Source organism: Rana temporaria, chromosome 12 (genome assembly GCF_905171775.1).
Source record: "Rana temporaria chromosome 12, aRanTem1.1, whole genome shotgun sequence".
In the NCBI taxonomy this organism is placed as follows: Eukaryota; Metazoa; Chordata; class Amphibia; order Anura; family Ranidae; genus Rana; species Rana temporaria.
The window spans coordinates 48,715,524-48,735,788 of NC_053500.1; the positions used below are offsets into that span (position 1 = coordinate 48,715,524).

A 20,265-nucleotide genomic window follows, 5' to 3' on the forward strand; every position below is an offset into this window, starting at 1 on the left:
GGTTTTTATTTTTTGCGCTATAAACAAAAATAGAGCGACAATTTTGAAAAAAATTAATATTTTTTACTTTTTGCTGTAATAAATATCCCCCAAAAATATATAAAAAAACATTTTTTTTCCTCAGTTTAGGCCGATACATATTCTTCTACGTATTTTTCGTAAAAAAAAATTGCAATAAGCGTTTATTGATTGGTTTGCGCAAAAGTTATAGCGTTTACAAAATAGGGGGTATTTTTATGTCATTTTTATTAATATATATTTTTTTACTAGTAAAAAGGCGGCGGCGGCGATCAGAATTTTTTTTCCGGTACTGCGACATTATGGCGGACACTTTTGACACATTTTTGGGACCAGTGGCATTTTTATAGCGATCAGTGCTATAAAAATGCATTGGATTACTATAAAAATGCCACTGCCAGTGAAGGGGTTAACACTAGGGGGCGGGGAAGGGGTTAAGTATGTCCCTGGGTGTGTTCTTACTGTGGGGGGGGGTGTGGCCTCACTAGGGGAAACACTGATCCTCTGTTCATACATTGTATGAACAGAAGATCAGCATTTCCCCCGCTGACAACGAGCGATCGCATGTGCCCGGCGGCGATCGCGCCCGCCGGGCACACGCACGGGAGTCGGGAGCGAGCGGGCGGCGCGCACGCGCCCCTAGTGGCCGCTTTAAGAGCCAACGTTATACTACGGGCTCTCGCCCAGGAGACCCGACCTGCCGCCATAGAATGACGGCGGCTGGTCGGCAAGTAGTTAAGGGATACCATTTATTGGCTAATATTTTTTATTTATTTTTCTACTGGCTTTATAAAGCCTGAGGAAGGGATCTAAGTTATTAACCTCCCTGGCGGTATGATTCTTTCAGAAAAAAGATGCTGAAAGCGGTACCATTATTTGCAAGGAAATTTGGCGTTTTATATTGTAGGCCTGTAATTTTTAGGAATAACTCACTTAAATCTGACCAAACAAGACACTAGTAGGCATCCCGGGTATGACATTTTTTTAAAAACAAAATTTTAAATTATAATATAATAAATAATTATAAATAATTATAACAATTCTCGCACAATTCTGCAAGTGATTATAATTTATTATCGCTGTTTTCTAGCTGCTCTAAAACCATTTTTGACATAAAAAGACACTTTTGGTTGCTATGGACAATCTACAGTTTGCAGGGAGAAAGAAAGGTTTTTATTATATAAAAGTACATGTAGGGCACTGGGCAGACCACTAGGGACAAAGGGGTGTGTATTTTTTACATACAGTGCTGTGATCTATAAGATTACAGTATACTGTATGTATAGTGTTTGTTTACGTTTTTGAATTTTGCGCCGTTCTCCGCTCCCATGCGTCGTAACGTCGCAGGGAACGGAGATCGGCGGCACAGGAGGACGCTGTGTGAATCGAGCGAGGTCCCGCTCGCTCACACAGCGCGGTGGCATCGCTGGATCCAGGGACAAGGTAAGTAACTTTGTCTACTGCTGCAGCGAGGCAAGCCCGAGTCTGACTCGGGGTTACCGCTTTTGGTATGAAAATATCACCCCGAGTCAGACTCGGCAATACCGCCAGGGGGGTTAAAGCTTGCATCTTTAGTAAATTAAGTAAGCAAATGATTTGTATCACTCTATACTTTTCTGAATTATTCAGTGGCTAACAGGGTACAATACTCAACTATTACTTATCCTGCATTATGTACATATAACACACACCTGACCTCTGCACTATGTACATAACACACCTGACCTCTGCACTATGTACATATAACACACCTGATCTCTGCACTATGTACATAACGCACACCTGACCTCTGCACTATGTACATAACGCACACCTGACCTCTGCACTATGTACATACAGTATAACACACACGTGACCTCTGCACTATGTACATATAACACACCTGATCTCTGCACTATGTACATATAACACACCTGATCTCTGCACTATGTACATATAACACACCTGATCTCTGCACTATGTACATAACGCACACCTGACCTCTGCACTGTGTACATAACAGACACTTGACCCCTGCATTGTGTACTTGACACACACCTGACCCCTGCATTGCATTATTGCATTACATGTGATCTTCTGTGCTTTTGGCACAACCCATGAATGTGGTTTTGCTCTGTGAGTGACAGTTCAGTACCTGGACACAGGGCCCCTGCTTTGGGCAATGAGAGCACCTTCAGCCTAGAGCAGTGTGATGAAGGGCTGCATCACTTTTTACATGTTTGGTCCCATCATAGCCTAGTTTGCACCACTTTAAAAGGTCTGTAGTATAGCAGCCACCACACCATTATTAGCCACTTTGTGCATAGAGGGTGAATTTTGTGCAAGTGCTGTGACACATTCAAGTGCAATGGCCCATTCTGGGTGCATAGTTCTACCCTTTGTAGGAGGCACATAGCTCTCCCCATGTGGAGGAAATTCACGTTTCTATATGTACTGGTGACTATTGTCATCATGAATAAAAAGGTAGTAAAAGCACCTCCCACAGTACACAAACACACTAGCTAGGCACAAACGTAACCCTTTGATCATCTCTGATGTTTAACCCCTTCCCAGCTTCTCATTAGTACAGTGACAGTGCATATTTTTAGCACTGATCGCTGTATTAGTGCCACTGGTCCACAAAGTGTCAAAAGTGTCAGTGTCTGATTTGTCTGCTGCAATATCACAGTCCCGCTATAAGTCACTGATCGCCGCCATTACTAGTAAAAATAAAAATCCAATAGTTTGTAGACACTATAATGTACACTCGAACAGATTTCTGATGGAATAAAATCCGATGGAATTTTTCGCCGGAATTCTGATGAAGCTGTCTTTCATCAGTCTTGCATACACACTATGGGCCAGATTCAGAAAGGATTTACGACGGTGTATCTCCAGATACGCCGTCGTAAGTCCGAATGTGAGGCGTCGTATGTCGGCGCCTGATTCAAAGAATCAGATACGCCAGAATTTGTCTAAGATACGACTGACGTAAGTCTCTTACGCCGTCGTATCTTAGGTGCATATTTCTGCTGGCCGCTAGGGGCGCTTCCGTATATTTCCGCGTCGAATATGCAAATGAGCTAGATACGGCGATTCACGAACGTACTTGCGCCCAGCGTATTAATATACGCTGTTCACGTAAGGCATACGACCGGCGTAACTTTACCCCTCATAAAGCAGGGGTAAGTCATGTTAAGGTGTATGTGTGTGTGTGTGTGTATATATATATGTATGTATATGTGTATATGTATATATATATATATATATATATATATATATATATATATATATATAAGAAAAAAAGTTCAAGATTTGCTGCACTTAAAATCGTTTTATTTTTCTAATCTTCTCGTAAAGGTTACATACCAGAGTATTCAGACATGGATGTGCGTTTCGGGCTTACATGCTACCGCCCTTCTTCAGATCAAGTCAGAACATATGTTCTGATTTTAAGTGCAGCAAATCTTGAACTTTTTCTCTTATATATATGGTCGGTGGGAAGACCTGTTTGCTGGCACTCGTTATATACCGTGTGCAGTTCTCCTCCATTGCCTTGTGAATATATATATATATATATATATATATATATATATTATATATAAATTACCCCACAGAGACGTGTTTCTAATAAACAACCTTGTTGGTAAAACCATGACATCATGCCGCCTTGTTTTTTCGAACTCGCATTGGTTTAATGATTATTTTATAAGCTAAGCAATCCATTCTGCCCAAGGTTGCAATATTTAATGAATAATAGCTCCATCTTTCAAGAAAATAAAACATTAACAACAGAATCCGGTGGAGGTAGAGTAAGGGACATGTCAACCACATGGGAAATCTTGTCGTTTTCTGCTGATGCATACGACTTTCTTTCCTGAAGCATGTAATGCCGCAGACCTCATTATTATTCAGCTAGTAGAGGCAGGTAGTGCAATGGATGCTGCCCAAGCAAACCACAAGGAGGCATTTGGCAAAGGAGGCGAGAAAGGTGGTTTCTGCCCAAGGGCAGCGGTGTATTCTTTTAAAAGAGAGCTTTAAAATTCACAAAATAAATAAGTAAAACTACAATGTACAGTAATAGAGTACATTTGTGCAGAAAAGCTGCCACAGCAAATTATTGTGCTGAAGTTTCTCCAAATTGAATCCGACGGTTTTATTTCTGCCGTCTCTCTAACGGTTACGAATGATGCACTTTCTTGCTCTGTATTTCTATACAAACTTAATTGCAGGCCACAGGGAAGCACGATCTCGCTTCTAACCTTCACTTTAATGATGCAAGGATCCTTTTTAATTAAAGGCATTAAGTCTTTCTTCATTTTAAAGGCTTTAAAAGCTTGGATCTCTGAACCATTAAGCCTTCATATAAGTGTAGATGCTTCTCAGGACAACTATTGAATGAAACATAGCTAGCTGGAAACCTTTTTAATAATTTCATGTTAATCTTTTTTTTTTTTCTGCAAATAATTACAATATACTTGGGTAAAATGTTATCTTCAGTTTTCCTCTTTCTTTTGTGTTACATTAATTTGATATGGTTAAATAGAAGATTCCAGGTAGTTTTTTTTTTTATTTCAATGTTATTTTTCTTTTATGTATTGTAGTAGCAATAATTTGTGTGATCTCAGGTAATGGTTAAAGAGAAAAAAGGGACAGAAAACTGTCCCAAGGTCAGAGGCACTTTTGGATGAGAGTTGAAGTATAAAAATTATATTTTGTTATTGATAACAATTCATAAGGCAATAGAACAAAAAAAGAAAAAGGAAAAAAATACATATCATATAATGGATGAGAATAAGAAATTCTGCACCACGTGAACAGCAGTGAGCCCCTGTGCGTCAAAGCGTTTTGCTGTTTTACTTCGTCAGGACACAATCAGGGATTGTTGGTTCTCACTATCTTGTAGAATTCATATGTCCCGTACACACGATCAGATTTTCCGTCGGGATAAACTCAGATGCAATTTTCAGACGGAATTCCGTTCAAGCTGTCTTGCATACACACTGTCACACCAAATTCCGACCGTCAAGAACGCTGTGATGTACAACTCTACGGCGAGCCGAGAAAAACGAAGTTCAATGCTTCGGAGTATGCGTTGACTTGATTCTGAGCATGCATGTTTTTTTCTCCGTCAGAGTTCTCTACAGACGAACGGAATTTCCGATATAAATTTTTTCCATCGGGAAAAAAAAAGAGAACATGTTCTCTTTTCTAATTCCGACGGGAAAAGTCAGATGGGGCACACATATGGTCGGAATATCCAATGAAAAAATTCCGTTTGACTTTTTTCCTCTGAAATTCCGACCGTGTGTATGCGGCAATAGAGGAGTCCACTAAGCATCAAACAACACCACATATATTGTTCAAATATATGAACCAGTACCTGGACACACAAAGAAACGTATGTAATCTATCTTTACTGCATCCAGGATAGCGGTAGCTAGATCCTGGAGGGCACCCATGATCCCCTTCGACTTGGTGAAAACTAAGTTGTCGTGGATCATGATCAATGAACGCCTCTCAGCAATAATCCTAGACAAACAGCCAGTCTTTGATAGGGTCTGGGAAGCATGGATAAAATACCTGTCCGAAGGATTATGAGACACCAGTATAGTTTAGGGAAGAACGACAGGGGTGCACATTCCCCCCCTTCACCTTCCTCTCCCTTCTCCTCTCCCCTTTCTTTCTTCCTCTTACAGGTTTATCTTTTCTTCCCCTACATGATTGAGTGACCAGTAAGAGGACTTAGGCCACATGGTGACACGGTATAGATTCCTCCTCTTCATCTTCATGAAGCCTGAAGGAATGACAGGGATCCAAGAAAGCGTTAATCCTGCACTCCCTTTTTTTTTCATTCTGTAGTGTTTTTTGTATGTTTTTGTTTTTTACTTGTAACAGGTTTTTCATGTAGTTCATTAAGTTGAAGTATAAAGATATGAGAGATACGAGGACCCTTGTTAGGGTATACCATATTGCTCATGCCTCTAGTATCTTGAAACCTTTTGTATACAGAAATGCTTATCTCATGTAAACAATATTTTGCCTTGAAAATTTGATATGTACAATTTTCAATAGAAATTATTGGAAAAGAAAGAAATATATGAACCAGAGGTAAGCAGCCAAGAGCATCACTTCAAACATATATTAGTACTCTAGCATTCCTCCAAAGTGGATAAGGAGAAGACCAAAAACATACCATTGTGGTATGGACGCAAAACCTAGCAGGCTACCATTCAATGATAAGGATGGTGTTATTATAATTTATTTATTTATTGGCTCAAACAAACCATATTTTTATAAGCAATAAACAACCGACCTGCAATTAACTACTTAAAGGGGTTGTAAAGGTAAATGTTTTTTCACCTTAATGCGTCCTATGCATTAAGGTGAAAAAACATCCGACAATACCGCCCCCCCAAAGCCCCGGTTTTACTTACCTGAGCCCTCGAAAGTCCCACGCTCGCCCCCGTCATCCTCCTCGTTTCTGAGCCTGGCCGTTGATTGGCTACACTGGATGGATTGAAAGCAGTGCAGCCATAGGCTCGCGCTGCTGTCAATCACATCCAAAAACGCGGCGCGCCGGGGGGCGGGCCGAGTGATACAGTGAGCAGCAAAAGCCGCCAGCTGTATCGCGGGAGCACGCCTGCAGGAACCCAACACCATACTCGCTCGCTCGCATAAGGGTGTTGAGTTCATGCGTGGAGGAGCCGAGACAGCCGCCGAAGGACACTCTGTGCAAAACGAGCTGCACAGTGGAGGCAAGTATAACATGTTGTTTCACATTTTTAAATTAACTTTACAACCCCTTTAAGGCCATCATAGCTGAAGTTGTGTCCAGTCTGACATCCCCCCCCCCCCCCACACACACACACATAAAGCACGTCCACCACGAATGGTTCTAGAAGCGCAGTGGCTTACTTTTTATTATATGGTATTTTAAAAATATTGGTATTGGAGTTTTGATTGCTTCTTGCTCATGCTAGTGTATGTCCATGTTTTGCCCATGCTTCTGCTGCATTTGATGAGGTTTGGAAGTAACAGCAATTAAAGCTCTAGGCAGAGACAAAAGACACAAATTAATGCAGCTCAGGATTATTTCGATTCGTTAAATGTTCTTGAAAATGCAATTAGTATAAGTGCCTGAATTTGAGTTGTTATCAGCCTCTTCTATACCTGTACAGCAGAGCTCAGAATGGGGGGAGAGAGAAGCACAAGGAGACCATCAATGTTGCTGCAGTGCATTGGAGCATGCTAAGCTGGTTGACTGACAGATAAATTATATGCTGTTCTTAACAGTTGGGTTAAAACAGGAGGCAACTAATTGCTTCCTCACAGCCTGTCAAAGCCCTTTGTAAAGTGATCCACCGCATCAAGGGCACTAGCCATTGATTTGCCTGAATCTACAGGTTGCAGTGACCTACAACAGCCACCAGTTATTGCTCACTGATGCAGCTGCTGAGGGTCTCCAAGACTAGTAAAGTTAAAGTAGTTGTAAAGGTAAAAAGAAAAATTTCCTTAATGCATATTCTGCATCAAGTAAAAAAAAAATGTTTTTTCCATAATTTTTTTATGTTTTCTGGATAATTTGTACAAACAAGAAGTTTTTAATGCCAGCTGCCCCAAGCCCTTCTTAAATACTTACCTGAGCCTAATCTCGATCCTACATTGTGTCCATCTGCAGCAGCACTGCTCTTCTCTGGCCTCTCTCACGGCAGGATCAGCAGCAGTGGGAGTCTTTGGTTCTTACTGCTGTCAATCAAATTCTGTGAGGAAGGAGCAGGGGGCAGCACTGAGCCGCACTGTGTGTGTCAATATATGAACACAGGATCGAGCTTGCACAAGTTCTCCCATACCAAGCTGGTTGCCATGAGGGTACTCCTTGGCTTCCGCTGCTGTCAATAAAAGCCAATGAGGAGAGAGAGGGGCATGGCTGAGGCTCTGTGTCTGAATGGACACACAGAAGTGGCTGGAAGAGGGCCTGCTTGGGTGCCCCCATTGCAAACTGCTTGCTGTGGGGGCACTCAACAAGAGGGAGGTACCAGGAGTGCCGATGAGGGTTTTGAGAAGAGGAGAATCAGGGCTGCTCTATACAAAACCAATCCACAGAGCAGGTAAGTAAACAATATTTGTTATTGTAGAAAAATACTGAAACAATCACTTTAAAGTGATATTGAAGGCAAAAATGTGTTTAAAAAAACAAAAGCAAACATATTACATAGTAGGTGAGGTTGAAAAAAGACACAAGTCCATCAAGTCCAACCTATGTGTGTGATTATATGTCAGTACTACATTGTATATCCCTGTATGTTGTGGTCGTTGAGGTGCTTATCTAATAGTTTTTTAAATCTATCAATGCTCCCTGCTGGGACCATCGCCTGTGGAAGGGAATTCCACATCCTTGCGGCTCTTACAGTAAAGAACCCTCTACGTATGTTTAAGGTTAAACCTCTTTTCTTCTTATTTTAATGAGTGGCCAGTTGTCTTGTCAAACTCCCTTTCGCAAAAAAGTTTTATCCCTGTTGTGGGGTCACCATTACGGTATTTGTAAATTAAAATCATATCCCCCTCTCCACCTCTCAAGTGTCTCTTCTCCAGAGAGAATAAACATAATGGCCCGGATTCACGTAACACTTACGCCGACGTATCTCGAGATACGCCGCGTAAGTGTAAATGTGCGCCGTCGTATCTCTGCGCCGTGCCCATTGAACTAGATACGCCTGAAAATAGGCTTCCTCCGACCGATGTAACTTTCCTACGCCGGTGTATCTTGGGTGCATATTTATGCTGGCCGCAAGGGGCGCTCCCATTGATTTACGCGTTGAATATGCAAATGACTGAGATACGCCTATTTACGAACGTACTTGCGCCCGTCGCAGTAATATACGCCGTTTACGTAAGACGTACGTCCGGCGTAAAGTTATTCCACATATAGGAGGTATGGACCACGGAACAGCCGTCATATTTTACATCGTTTACATAGTAGTACGTGAATGGGGCTGGGCGTAGGTAGGTTCACGTCTTAGGCATTGAGCTGTCGTATCTTAGGGAGTATATTCAACGTGATTCTGAGCATGCGTGCGCATGCGCCGTTCGTTCGGCCCATCATTTGCATGGGGTCATGCTTCATTTAAATGTATCACGCCCACTTCCACCTACTTTGAATTAGGCCGGCTTACGCCTACGAAATTATGTTACGTTGGGAGCAAGTGCTTTGTGAATACTGTGCTTGCCTCTCTGTGTTACGTCGGCATAGCACATATGAAATGCGCTACATCAGCAGAAAGATGCGCCAAAGTATATGAATCCCGCCCATTATTTTTACTTGCTCTGTGCAGTGGATTTGCACAGAGCAGTCCCGATCCTCCTTTTTTCAGGACCCTCGCCCGCGCTACTGGCTCCTCACTTCTGGCAAGTCCCCCCAGAACAAGCAGCTTGCAATGGGGCCACCCAAACAGGTGCTTTCCCGAGCTGCTGCTCTGTCACTAAGGGTTTTCAGAGAGCCGATGCATCTGTGCACATCGCTGGATCGAGAGAGAGTTCAGTTAAGTATGTAGGGGGGGGGGGCTTCTATACACAAAATACATGATGGTAAAAAACCTTCAGACTTCAGAACCACTTTAAGCCCCGGTTCACACTATTGTGATGCAGGAACCAGAGCAATTCCAGTGCGGGTTTCCGGCATTACATCTCCCCCGCAAGCAGTTCACACTGCCCTCTGCAAGTGTCAATATAATGTTAATGACACCCACAGATCGGTTCGCAGTTCACAGTGCGAGCTGTGACTTCAGGCAGGAATCGGATGGCATGGGTGTGAACCCATGCCATCTGATTCGAGTGCAGGGAAAAAAAGGCTCCTACAACGTTTTCGTGCGAATGCAATGCGAGTTCAGCCATACAAACTATATGTCTGTGTTCACAATAGTGTGAACCCAGGCTAAGCAGATAAAGTGCTTTGGGGGGTTTGAAAAAGATGTGATCATTAAATAATAGTGGTGATTTTAAGTACCGCATTGAGGAATCAATTGTGCTGCACAACCTTATTCTTACGCTAATAGATGACTTTCCCATTACATTCCCAAGTTAAATCTGGTCACATAGTTCATCTTTTCCAGTGCTTGAATCATACTGTGGTAGGTGCTTGTATATTTTTTTTTAGGTGGGGATGATTAGACCCAAAAATATATTGTAACGGTCACCACCGTTTACGATATTCCCATTCCATCGCCCACGTCGGCTTATCCGACAGTCCGACAATCCGACAGGCAAGACCCATTCCATTTCCCAGAATAACCGAGACACAAGCTCTAGTCTTTCTGGTTTCAAAATGAATGAACGCTTTTAATGGTATCTTAGCTTTCTTATATACAGTACAAGCATGTTTCAGTTAATCATAGGGACAAAGAAACTCTCCACCCCCAATATCACACAATGGGGCTTCAGTACACATTCAGATGGGCTAATTACTAATCATCCCCCAGACATCCCGTCTCCGCATTAGAGGGGATAATTACTACAGCTTGACAAGTTCCCCTCACCTGTTACACAAAACACATTCCTTTACTAAACATAATTGACATGCTAATTCCCTACCCTTGAAAGAAGACATCTGACCCTTCAGACTTAGTTAGCATCACACAATGGACAATGGAATGTCTTTCAGGAGTCTACGCAATTAACACCTCAAAAGCATGTGTCCTCCCATTGAATGAAAACACTCCATTTGGAGTCGGACTTTAACAACCTGTAAAGTTCCAAGATATCCTGCAAAACATGAATTATCAGTAATGTCCCATCTCATGTAATTTATAATTAATATTTCTCAGTCCCGCTATGCCCAAAAGGGGCACAGGATGACCCTAGACCCAAGAGTCATTAGTGACGCTGGCACAGGAGTACCCCTCATCCTTCAAAAGTCTCTGGGTGTCATGGGTCATTATGTTACATATATTATGACCCATCTCTCAAAATAAAGACCTGGTGAAATATAATTTTTTGAAAAGTTGGAATTCGGTTTTAATACTTTAGTATACTAATATTCAAGTAAAAAAAGGTTTGTGTATATAGTTAACAGTATATGGATTGTGTATAGTTTGTTCCAAAGCTTAGCAACAAGATGTGAGTTGTCTATGAAGATATCTCTCGGCCTTTGCTGACCTCCATCTGAAAATCTGTCTTTGCTATAAATACTTTCTAAATACCGATCCGGAAAAAGAATGCAGATCTAGAGGGTGAAATCAGACCTTCTACTCTGCATACTTGTATACTGTTCAGTGTTGTGGAAAGTACTAAAGTAGGGTTGTCATCTTTTCTACAAGCCAAACCCGAAAACTTTCACCTTTGGATGCCCCAAAGAGGGTAGTAATGCAGTGCGCATAGCGTCCTGCAGCCAATGGTGGGTATGGCCAAATTGCTCTTGCTCACTGCCCCCCAGTGATGCCGAACCTGTCCCCAGACAGCCGCTCACAGCTCTCAGATGGCAACAGATTTGTGTGTGACCATCTTGGTTACTTGGGGAGCTACAGCCCGGTCTAAATAATGTTCAGTCCACCTAAAACCCAGACACAATTCAAAACTTTGACTGTCCGGGAGATTCCCAGATAGGTGTCAACCCTATACTAAAGCCTCTGGATTATAATATTTTTGCAGGAGGTCCCGTAAAGGTCTATATCAATGCATATCTCATATAATAATCTTAATAAACATAGATTAAATATAATAATTATATTTAATATAATTTACAGGTAACTAGTTTTTTTTCTAGAAGGAGAGGTCAATGACATTCTTTCACAATACAGATTTCTTTTAAGTGTAGTTTGTAATCAGATTGTACTGTAAAATACTTAATATATTCTCTGATCTACAGCTTGAACTACAGTGGAATGTGCCTAGCATCTGATGGTCAGTTTGGTGATTTCCTTTCTGGTATGGGCCCTGCTCAATTTGTTGGCCGGCAAACACTAGCAACCACATCAATGGGTAAGTGACACCGAATGATGCAATCCATGTTTAATGTATAGTGCTCTGTATGATCTCTATGCTCGATGGGCCGGAAAGTGATCATTATATGTGGGTACTAGCAGAAACCCTCCCCAGTAAGTCTCTCTTAGGGGAATAGTCTACAGGTACTCATCACTTAACGACCAGGTTCAGTTCCAACGACCAGGTCATTAAACAAGGAGCCACAAGTAATCAATGTTTTAAGCATTCTTAACTACTTAACACCAGCTCAGTAACATTGTTTTAATTTGCATAAGTACAGAACACAAATGAAAATTCTGTACTGTACAATACAATGATGTGTAGAGGGTCCTTTAGGTGGGGAGAGCTGGTCGTAAGCCCGAGTGGTCGTTAAACAGGTAAGTCGTTAAATAAGGAGTATCTGTGTTAGGTTGGATTTTTGGCTATTAGATTCCTGTGATCTTATGACTAAGGTCAGGGAAATTGCAAATGTTTTGCCAGATTAGGCGACCCATCAAAACTTGTAGTGGAAGGCCATCTTGGTACACCCTGCACTCAGTCGCAGTAAGCCTACAGTCTGGAGTCGCCAAGAGGACATTTTTTGACATCCATCGAAGTCTTCCATATCAAACTTTTTTTTTTTTACCACTAAACTGAGCTTATATCGTCAAATACGTACGGGAGACTGTTTTGATGTTGAATTTTAAAAGCAGCGGTCTTCTGTTAGATTAGCAAACGTGTGAGATCAGCAGGCGTGCCGCTGCTTTTAAAATTCAACATCAAAACAGTATCACGGACTTCTAAATACTGTGTTTGACAATATAAGCTCAGTCTAGTGGTAAAAATAAGTGTGAAATGCAAGATTTCGAAGAGTGTAAAAATATGTCCGCTTAGTAATTTCAGACTGTAGGCTTAGTGTGGGCAAGTGCGGGGTGTACAAAGATGGCCGTGACAGAACCTCACTTCCATAACGAAATCTGACGGGTCGCCTAATCTGACAGAACACAGGCAAAGGGTGATTATGCAGTTGACATGCATATAGAGTAGACTACCTGCCAAAGAATTTGTCATTTTGTTCAGCCAGTCTAATGATGTATACACCTCTGCCAAACTACACAGCCAAGAAAATTACACCACTGTTGTATAATAACTTTGCAAATTTCTATGTCACTTGCCTGTCCTTTGACTAGGGAACCTGTGTAAATGATAGTGCTGGACCGATAGAAGTGAAAATTGGTTCTGCTATACTGTAAGGTACTTTCCCCTTCAAGGAAGCAGATCGGTGAAGAAAATATAGTGTGGATGCACTCATCAGATGGGAAATTCTTGGATGTGTACAGAGGAACACCTAGTACAATGGTTTGTCTCACTTAACCACTTGCTGGCCACCCTATAGCAGTTTTACTGTGAAGGGTTACGTATATACTGTGTGTATATATATATATATATATATATATATATATATATATATATATGATCCTGCACTTCCAGGTATTCTATGATATGGTATGTGATTGTACACAACAGGAGCTGATCAGCAGGTCCCGCTGACCCGATGTCCGCCAGCACCCGCTGATCGATCGATAACAGGCAGAACGGTGAATTGATGAAGAAATTCGATTTTTTACATTTTTTATTGGATGGGTTTTATAGCAGAAATTCATTTTTTGAAAAAAAAAAAAATATTTTTTCAAAATTGTCAGTAATTTTTTGTTTAAAAAAAATACAAAGTGCAAAAAATAAAAAACACAACAGTGATCAAATACCACCAAAATGAAGCTCTATTTGTGGGGAAAAAGGACATCAATTTTATTTGCAAGTGTTGCAATTCTCGGTTAACCACTTAAGACCCGGACCATTATGCAGGTTAATGACCTTGCCCCTTTTTGCGATAATAATTTTTTTTTTTACTAGTAATAGTGGCGATCAGCGTTTATTTTTTTTCCATGACTGCGACATTATGGCGGACACATAGGACACTTTCGACACATTTTTGGGACCATTGTAATTTTCACAGCGAAAAGTGCTATAAAAATGCATTGATTACTGTGAAAATGACAATGGCGGTGAAGGATTTAACCACTAGGGGCGCTAAAGGGTTAAGTGTGCCCTAAGGGAGTAATTCTTACTGTAGGGGCTGGACATGTGACGTCACTGATTGTCGTTCCCTATATGTCGTTTCTGTGACCCGATCGTGGGACACCGGCCGCGATCGTGTCCCGTGGGCGTGGTCACGGAGCTTCGGATGGCACGCTCGCGACCCACGGCTGGACTCTTAAAGGGCAACATACAGGTACGTGCCTGTGCCCAGCCGTGCCATTCTGCCGACGTATATCGGCGTTAGGCGGTCCTTAAGTGGTTAAAGTAACGCAGTGCCATATAGAAAAAAATGGCCTGGTCAGGGAGGGGGTGAAGTGGTTAAAATACTTTTTGAAACCTTTAATGGTTATAAGCAATGAATGAAGCCCAACGTGTTTTGGGGGAAAAAATGCCTAACCCTTGCTCAGACTTGAGCAGTTTGTTATTAGAATCACAACAGAAAGCACTAAGGGACCTGTGTTAAGGCTTGATGAAGACTAGTGTTTTTTCATACCACTACAGCCGGCTGCCTTTAGTGCCGTCAGGAGACTCTAGTCTTTATCAAGCCTTAACAGAGGACCTTTAGTGCATTCTGTCCCAATTCTATTAAAATTGGCCACTCGAGCCCTGAAGAAGGGGGAGGCTTTTCCCCCCTCAAAACACATTGGCTTTGTTTCATGCTTTAACCATTAAATGTTATAAAAGTCCTTTTACTGGTTAATGACCGGCTCACGCCAATATATACATTGACAGAATGGCACGGCAGGGCAAAGTGACGTATATTTATGTCCCTTTGAATTTCCCGCCGTGCGGGCGTGCACATGCCCCTGCCGCAAGCTCCCTGACCGTGCCCACGGGTCCCACGGATTCGATGTCTGCCGGTGTCCCGCGATCGGGTCACAGAGCTGCAAAACGGGGAGAGGTCAGTGTAAACAAGGCATCTCCCCGTTCTGCCTAGTGACAGGACACTGATCGTCTGCTCCCTCTCATCAGGAGAAGCAATCAGTGACGTGTCACCTGTAGCCACACCCCCTAACAGTTGGAATCACTCCCTAGGACATACTTAAAGCGTAGTTCCACCCAGATTAACAGCTTTATCTTATCCCCTTCAGCACACTGCCGACATGTTCACTTGAAAAATCTTTGTTTTTTCTCTGTAAATACCATATTGCTGCTGTTTCAAGATTGACTTCCGGGACTTGACTCCCGCGGGAGTAAGCGTTGCTACTGTATTCCCCGGTGCCGCAATGACTCTTGGGAGCTTGGTGTCATGCTTCCCAAGAGTAATTGCGCAACGCCGTACTAGGATTTCCATCACAACTGGGCGTGAACTTTCAATGAAGCCACCCGTTGTGATGGCAACCATAAACCCCTCGCATGCGCGAAAATGAGCGGTGAATGCTGGGAGATCAGCATTCACCTCATACAGTAAATCATTGCTTGTGGGCTTCAACATGCCCACAAGCAAAATGGTAACTGCCCTGCTCGCATTTTCAAAGTTCTTCTTTTGCCGGAAAATGGACATGGGATATTTCATGACATCAAACGAGTGAGTATTTATTTATAGTGCAAAAACCTATTGAATACCAGAAAAAAAATAATGATTTGCCGCAGAACCTCTGCTTTAATGCCTTCCTAGCCCCCTAGTGATTAACCCCTACACTGCCAGTCACATTTATGCATTTTTATAGCACTGATCGCTGTATAAATGTGAGTTGTCCCAAAATAGCGTCAAAAGTGTCTGATATGTCCGCCATAATGTCGCAGTCACGATAAAAATCTCTGATCGCTGCCATTACTAGTAGAAAAAAAAACTAATAAAAATGCCATAAAACTATCCCCTATTTTGTAGACGCTTTAACTTTTGTGCAAATCAATCAATAAACTCTTATTGTGATTTATTTTTTTTAACAAAATTATGCAGAAGAATACGTATCGACCTAAACTGAGGAAAAAATTAGTTTTTTATATATTTTTGGGGGGATATTTATTATAACAAAAAATATTGCATTTTTTTCAAAATTGTCGCTCTATTTTTGTTTATAGCGCAAAAAAAACGAAAACCACCAAAAAAAGCTCTATTTGTGGGGAAAAAAAGGACGTCAATTTTGTTTGGGAGCCACGTCGCACGACCGCACAATTATCGATTAAAGCAACGCAGTGACGAATCGCAAAAAGTGGTCCGGTTATTTGGCAGCCAAATGGTCCGGGGCTGAAGTGGTTAAGTGAGATGAACTTTTTCACCAAGAACTCCTCAGTACACATTCAAAAACTGACCAGGGAACAGACTCCCTACACTGGTAATTCATGGTACAGGTGACACGAGACTAGCTGGACAGTATGTACATATATGAATTTCAACATGTGTATTTACATGTAAGTTAAGCTTGCTTTTTTGTCCTTACCAATTAACTGCATATTGTTGATTACAAACATAGTAAGAGTGAGAGCCGGTTCACACTGGGGCGGCACGACTTCGGGGCGGGACTCTGCAAGGCGTCCTGAAGACGACTTCAGAGGCAACTTGGAAAATGACTTCTGTATAGAAGTCAATGCAAGTTGCCCCGAGTCGCCCCCAAAGTCGTACAAGAACCTTTTTCTAAGTCGGATTGACTTGCGTCGCTCCTATTAGAACGGTTCTATTGAATAGAATGGGACGCGACTTGTCAGGCGGCTGAGTCGTCTGACAAGTCGCCCCAGTGTGAACCGGCTCTTATTATCTGTAAGAGAAATTTGTATTACTTCCTAAGAGAAATTTGCTGCCCCCAATATTCTTATTAGTCGATATCTAAAAAAAAATATTTCTCAAACTTCTGGACAAAACACTTTTTCGGGAAATTGAAGAAACAGTAGAATCAGTGGCTTAAAGTAAAACTGGACATAGGATAGCATGGTGTGTTGGGTTGAAATAGAAACAGATATTTAGCACACCATAAATGTATTTCTCAAAAGAATATATAACATTTAATGCAATTATTTATTTATTTTTTCTAAGGGGATGTTGAAGTTGGGCTGTTGGACAGAAATGGACAACTTGAAGTGGAAATTATTCAAGCTCGAGGTCTAACAGCTAAGGCTGGTTCGAAAACACCACCAGGTAAGTTGACAGATATAAAATCTACTTCTGGGGAGACTTGTGAAGATAAATAACACTGAGTGACCAGCCAGGTGTTTAGGCTGGTGCACCCACCTTTGTCCCCACACTTACATTCACAGGAAGGTGACTGGATGTCAACTTTCTATCCAACGTTACCTCCATGCCCCTCTGCTATCGTAGGGAAATATCATTCCAGTCTTGTCAATAGGTCACTGCTCATCCTTCATTAGGGTAGATGTCCACCCTACAGAAGACAGACATAACTCACCTTCTGTTGGTCGTGCTTGACTGGAATAAACCTATCTTTCAGCTTCTTTTCTTTTACTTAAGTCTATTAAAGTTTTAACAGAAGAAGCAGTACACATACAATGCAAATATGGACGTTTTTCTGTTAAACAAGTATATAAAAATTCCACCCTTGATAAAAAAAAATGGGGAGAGGGGGGTAAAGGTGGGGGGGGGGGTGTGTGGAAAGGAAATTACTGTCCATGGCCTAAGTTTGGAAGGAGAGCTTCATAAACCCAAAAAGAATCAAAGGGAAAGAAAAATAGGAAAGTCCAAGAGCAATAGAAAGGAGACAAAGTAAAAAAAAAGAGTGGGGGGAGTAGAAGAAAGGATTGGGTAAGAAATAGAATAGAATACCTCAGGGGTTTATATCCATGCAATAAAGAATAACTATAGTTCTAAAAAACTGGAAGTCATGTGAGATGGAAAGGAAGTGGTCAAACCAGGGTTGGTCAACCCGTAGAAATTTGTCATGCGTATAATTAAGAATTTACTGTCAGCTTCTCATTACTATGCGTGCCGTGGAACCGATTTTGGACCTCCTCAAATCTGAGGAAAGTAGTTATCCAGGACCGCGCAATGATTTGCTTCAATTTCAGCTTATTTTCACTGGGTCTCCTTTTCAGTCTTTCATGAGTTCTATTATAAAAACAGAAACATAAATGTGAACTTCATCTCTTATTCCCTCCCTGTAAGTTTATGTCCTTCAAAAGGTAACAAGACTCAAGATTTCCCTAAAACTATCTAAAAAAACAAACAAAGAAGGTTAACTCCTGCCTCTCATAGTACCCCATAACCTACAGCGCTGTAAAAATGTATACTATAAAACACTAGTATCATTCTATAGTGTCTGCTATGGGAGTCGCTGCTAAGGATTGTCTGCAAATCACAGTAATTTAGACGTTCCTCTAGCTCAGTGGTTCTCAACCTGGGGGTCGGGACCCCCTTGGGGGTCGAATGACAATTTGCCAGGGGTCACCAAATCCTGGGCTGTACCCGAATCCCGCACCGCTCTCCCAGCCTTTTCATGGCTACCCTGCAGGGCTGTCCCTGGAGCTTGCAGTGGCCCACTCAGCCTCTTTGCAGCCGCCCATTCAGTTCACGGCATGGCTGGGGGCAGAGACTAGATGTCAGCTGGCTGGTGAGGAATGTGAAGTGGGAGGGGCTGGAGAAGAACCCATCTCCTGATTTCAGCATAGGTGTCACTGCTGCGGAGACACAGGGATTACCATAAGGGGTTTTAATACTGTACGAGTGGAAGGGACTGAGGGAGCGCCAAGTATCCGTGGGTTAGGGGTGCAAATTACTTGTCTTGCCTTGGGTACTGACAACCCACGCTACAAAAATAATTTTACTGTTAGGGGTCCCCACAACTTGGAAAATGCTATCAAGGGGTCACGGCACTAGAAGGTTGAGAACCACTGCTCTAGCTCCTACTGACACAATAAATGGGTATTTTTTGCAATTAGACAACAGATACTGTAAAACACAATGGGCCAGATCCTCAGAGCGAGTACGCCGGCGTATCTACTATCTACTTTCAAATTACCTGCGTCGTATCTTTAGTTTGAATCCTCAAACCAAGATACGACGGCATCTGGGTTAGATCCGACAGGCGTACGGCTTCGTACGCCTTTGGATCTAAGGTGCAATTCTTCAGCGTCCGCTGGGTGGCGTTCACGTCGTTTTCCGCGTCGGGTAGGCAAATTGGCTATTTCCGACGATCCACAAAACGTACGAGCGGCCGGCGCATTCCTTTACGTCGTCACTAGACGGCTTTTTTCCGGCATATAGTTAAAGCTGGTATTTTGCTGCGTATAGTTAGACTTGCCATGTTAAGTATGGCCGTTCGTTCCCGCGTTTAATTTGAAATTTTTTTTTTTTGTTTGCGTAAGACGTCCGTGAATCGTAATGTACGTAAGTCCCGTCTAAGTTTAAAAAAATTACGTCCTAGCGACGTCATTTAGCGCAATGCACGGCGGGAAATTTCAGGACGGCGCAGTTCATTCGGCGCGGGGACGCGCTTCATTTAAATGAAACACGTCCCCTAATTGCTGATTTGAATTCCGCCGCCAGAGATACACTACGCCGCCGTAACTTACGGCGCAAAATCTTTAAGGATTCGAAATCACGCCAGGTAAGGTACGGCGGCGTAGCGTATCTCTGATACGCTGCGCGGGTGCAGATCTCTGTGGATCTGCCCCAATTCTTTTAATGGTATATGTAAAAAAACTAAAGAAATCAAATAAAATAAGTTAATTGTTAGAGTTTACATACAATTTAAGAAAATTAGTACTACAAAATGTTTGTCCTTATGAATTTAAAGCTGGGTTCACACTTTTGTGAATTGAATGCGGGTTTCCCTGCATCCAAATCGCATGTCAGGAGATTGTGACCGGCTCTCTATGGCGTCTTCTGGTCCATTTTCATACGGTTTGTATGTGACGCAGGCTTTTTTTTGGGCTAGCACGTGACCTATCTGACCTACATACGCTGACGGTAGTGACCTACATACACTGACCTACCTGACATACATTGACCTACATACACTGACCTACCTGCACTGACGATAGTTACCTACATACACTGACCTACATACACTGACCTACATACACTGACCTACCTGAAATACACTGATTTACCTACACTGACCTACCTACACTGACCTACCTGACATACACTGACATTTACATACACATTATTACACTGTCTGACGGTTCTGTCCTACCTTAGCTCAGCGGTGTCACAACAGCAGGCAGTCATTCCGTCAAAGAGCCGAGGAGCCTGGCTGGAGGGGAGGAGAGCCGAGGAGCCTTGAGGAGAGGAGAGCCGCCTGCGGCCTGCCTGAG

At 42.3% G+C, this 20,265-nt stretch overlaps 1 protein-coding gene across 1 annotated transcript in view; it reads left to right on the plus strand.

The window, feature by feature from the left end:
* The window catches only part of RIMS4 (regulating synaptic membrane exocytosis 4), a 329,479-nt gene that overhangs the window by 268,100 nt on the left and 41,114 nt on the right, over positions 1 to 20,265 (plus strand). Inside the window, exons 3-4 of the mRNA XM_040329745.1 lie at positions 11,861 to 11,973; positions 17,030 to 17,131. Coding sequence (XP_040185679.1) covers positions 11,861 to 11,973; positions 17,030 to 17,131 — 215 coding nt within the window. The remainder of the gene's footprint in view (positions 1 to 11,860; positions 11,974 to 17,029; positions 17,132 to 20,265) is intronic.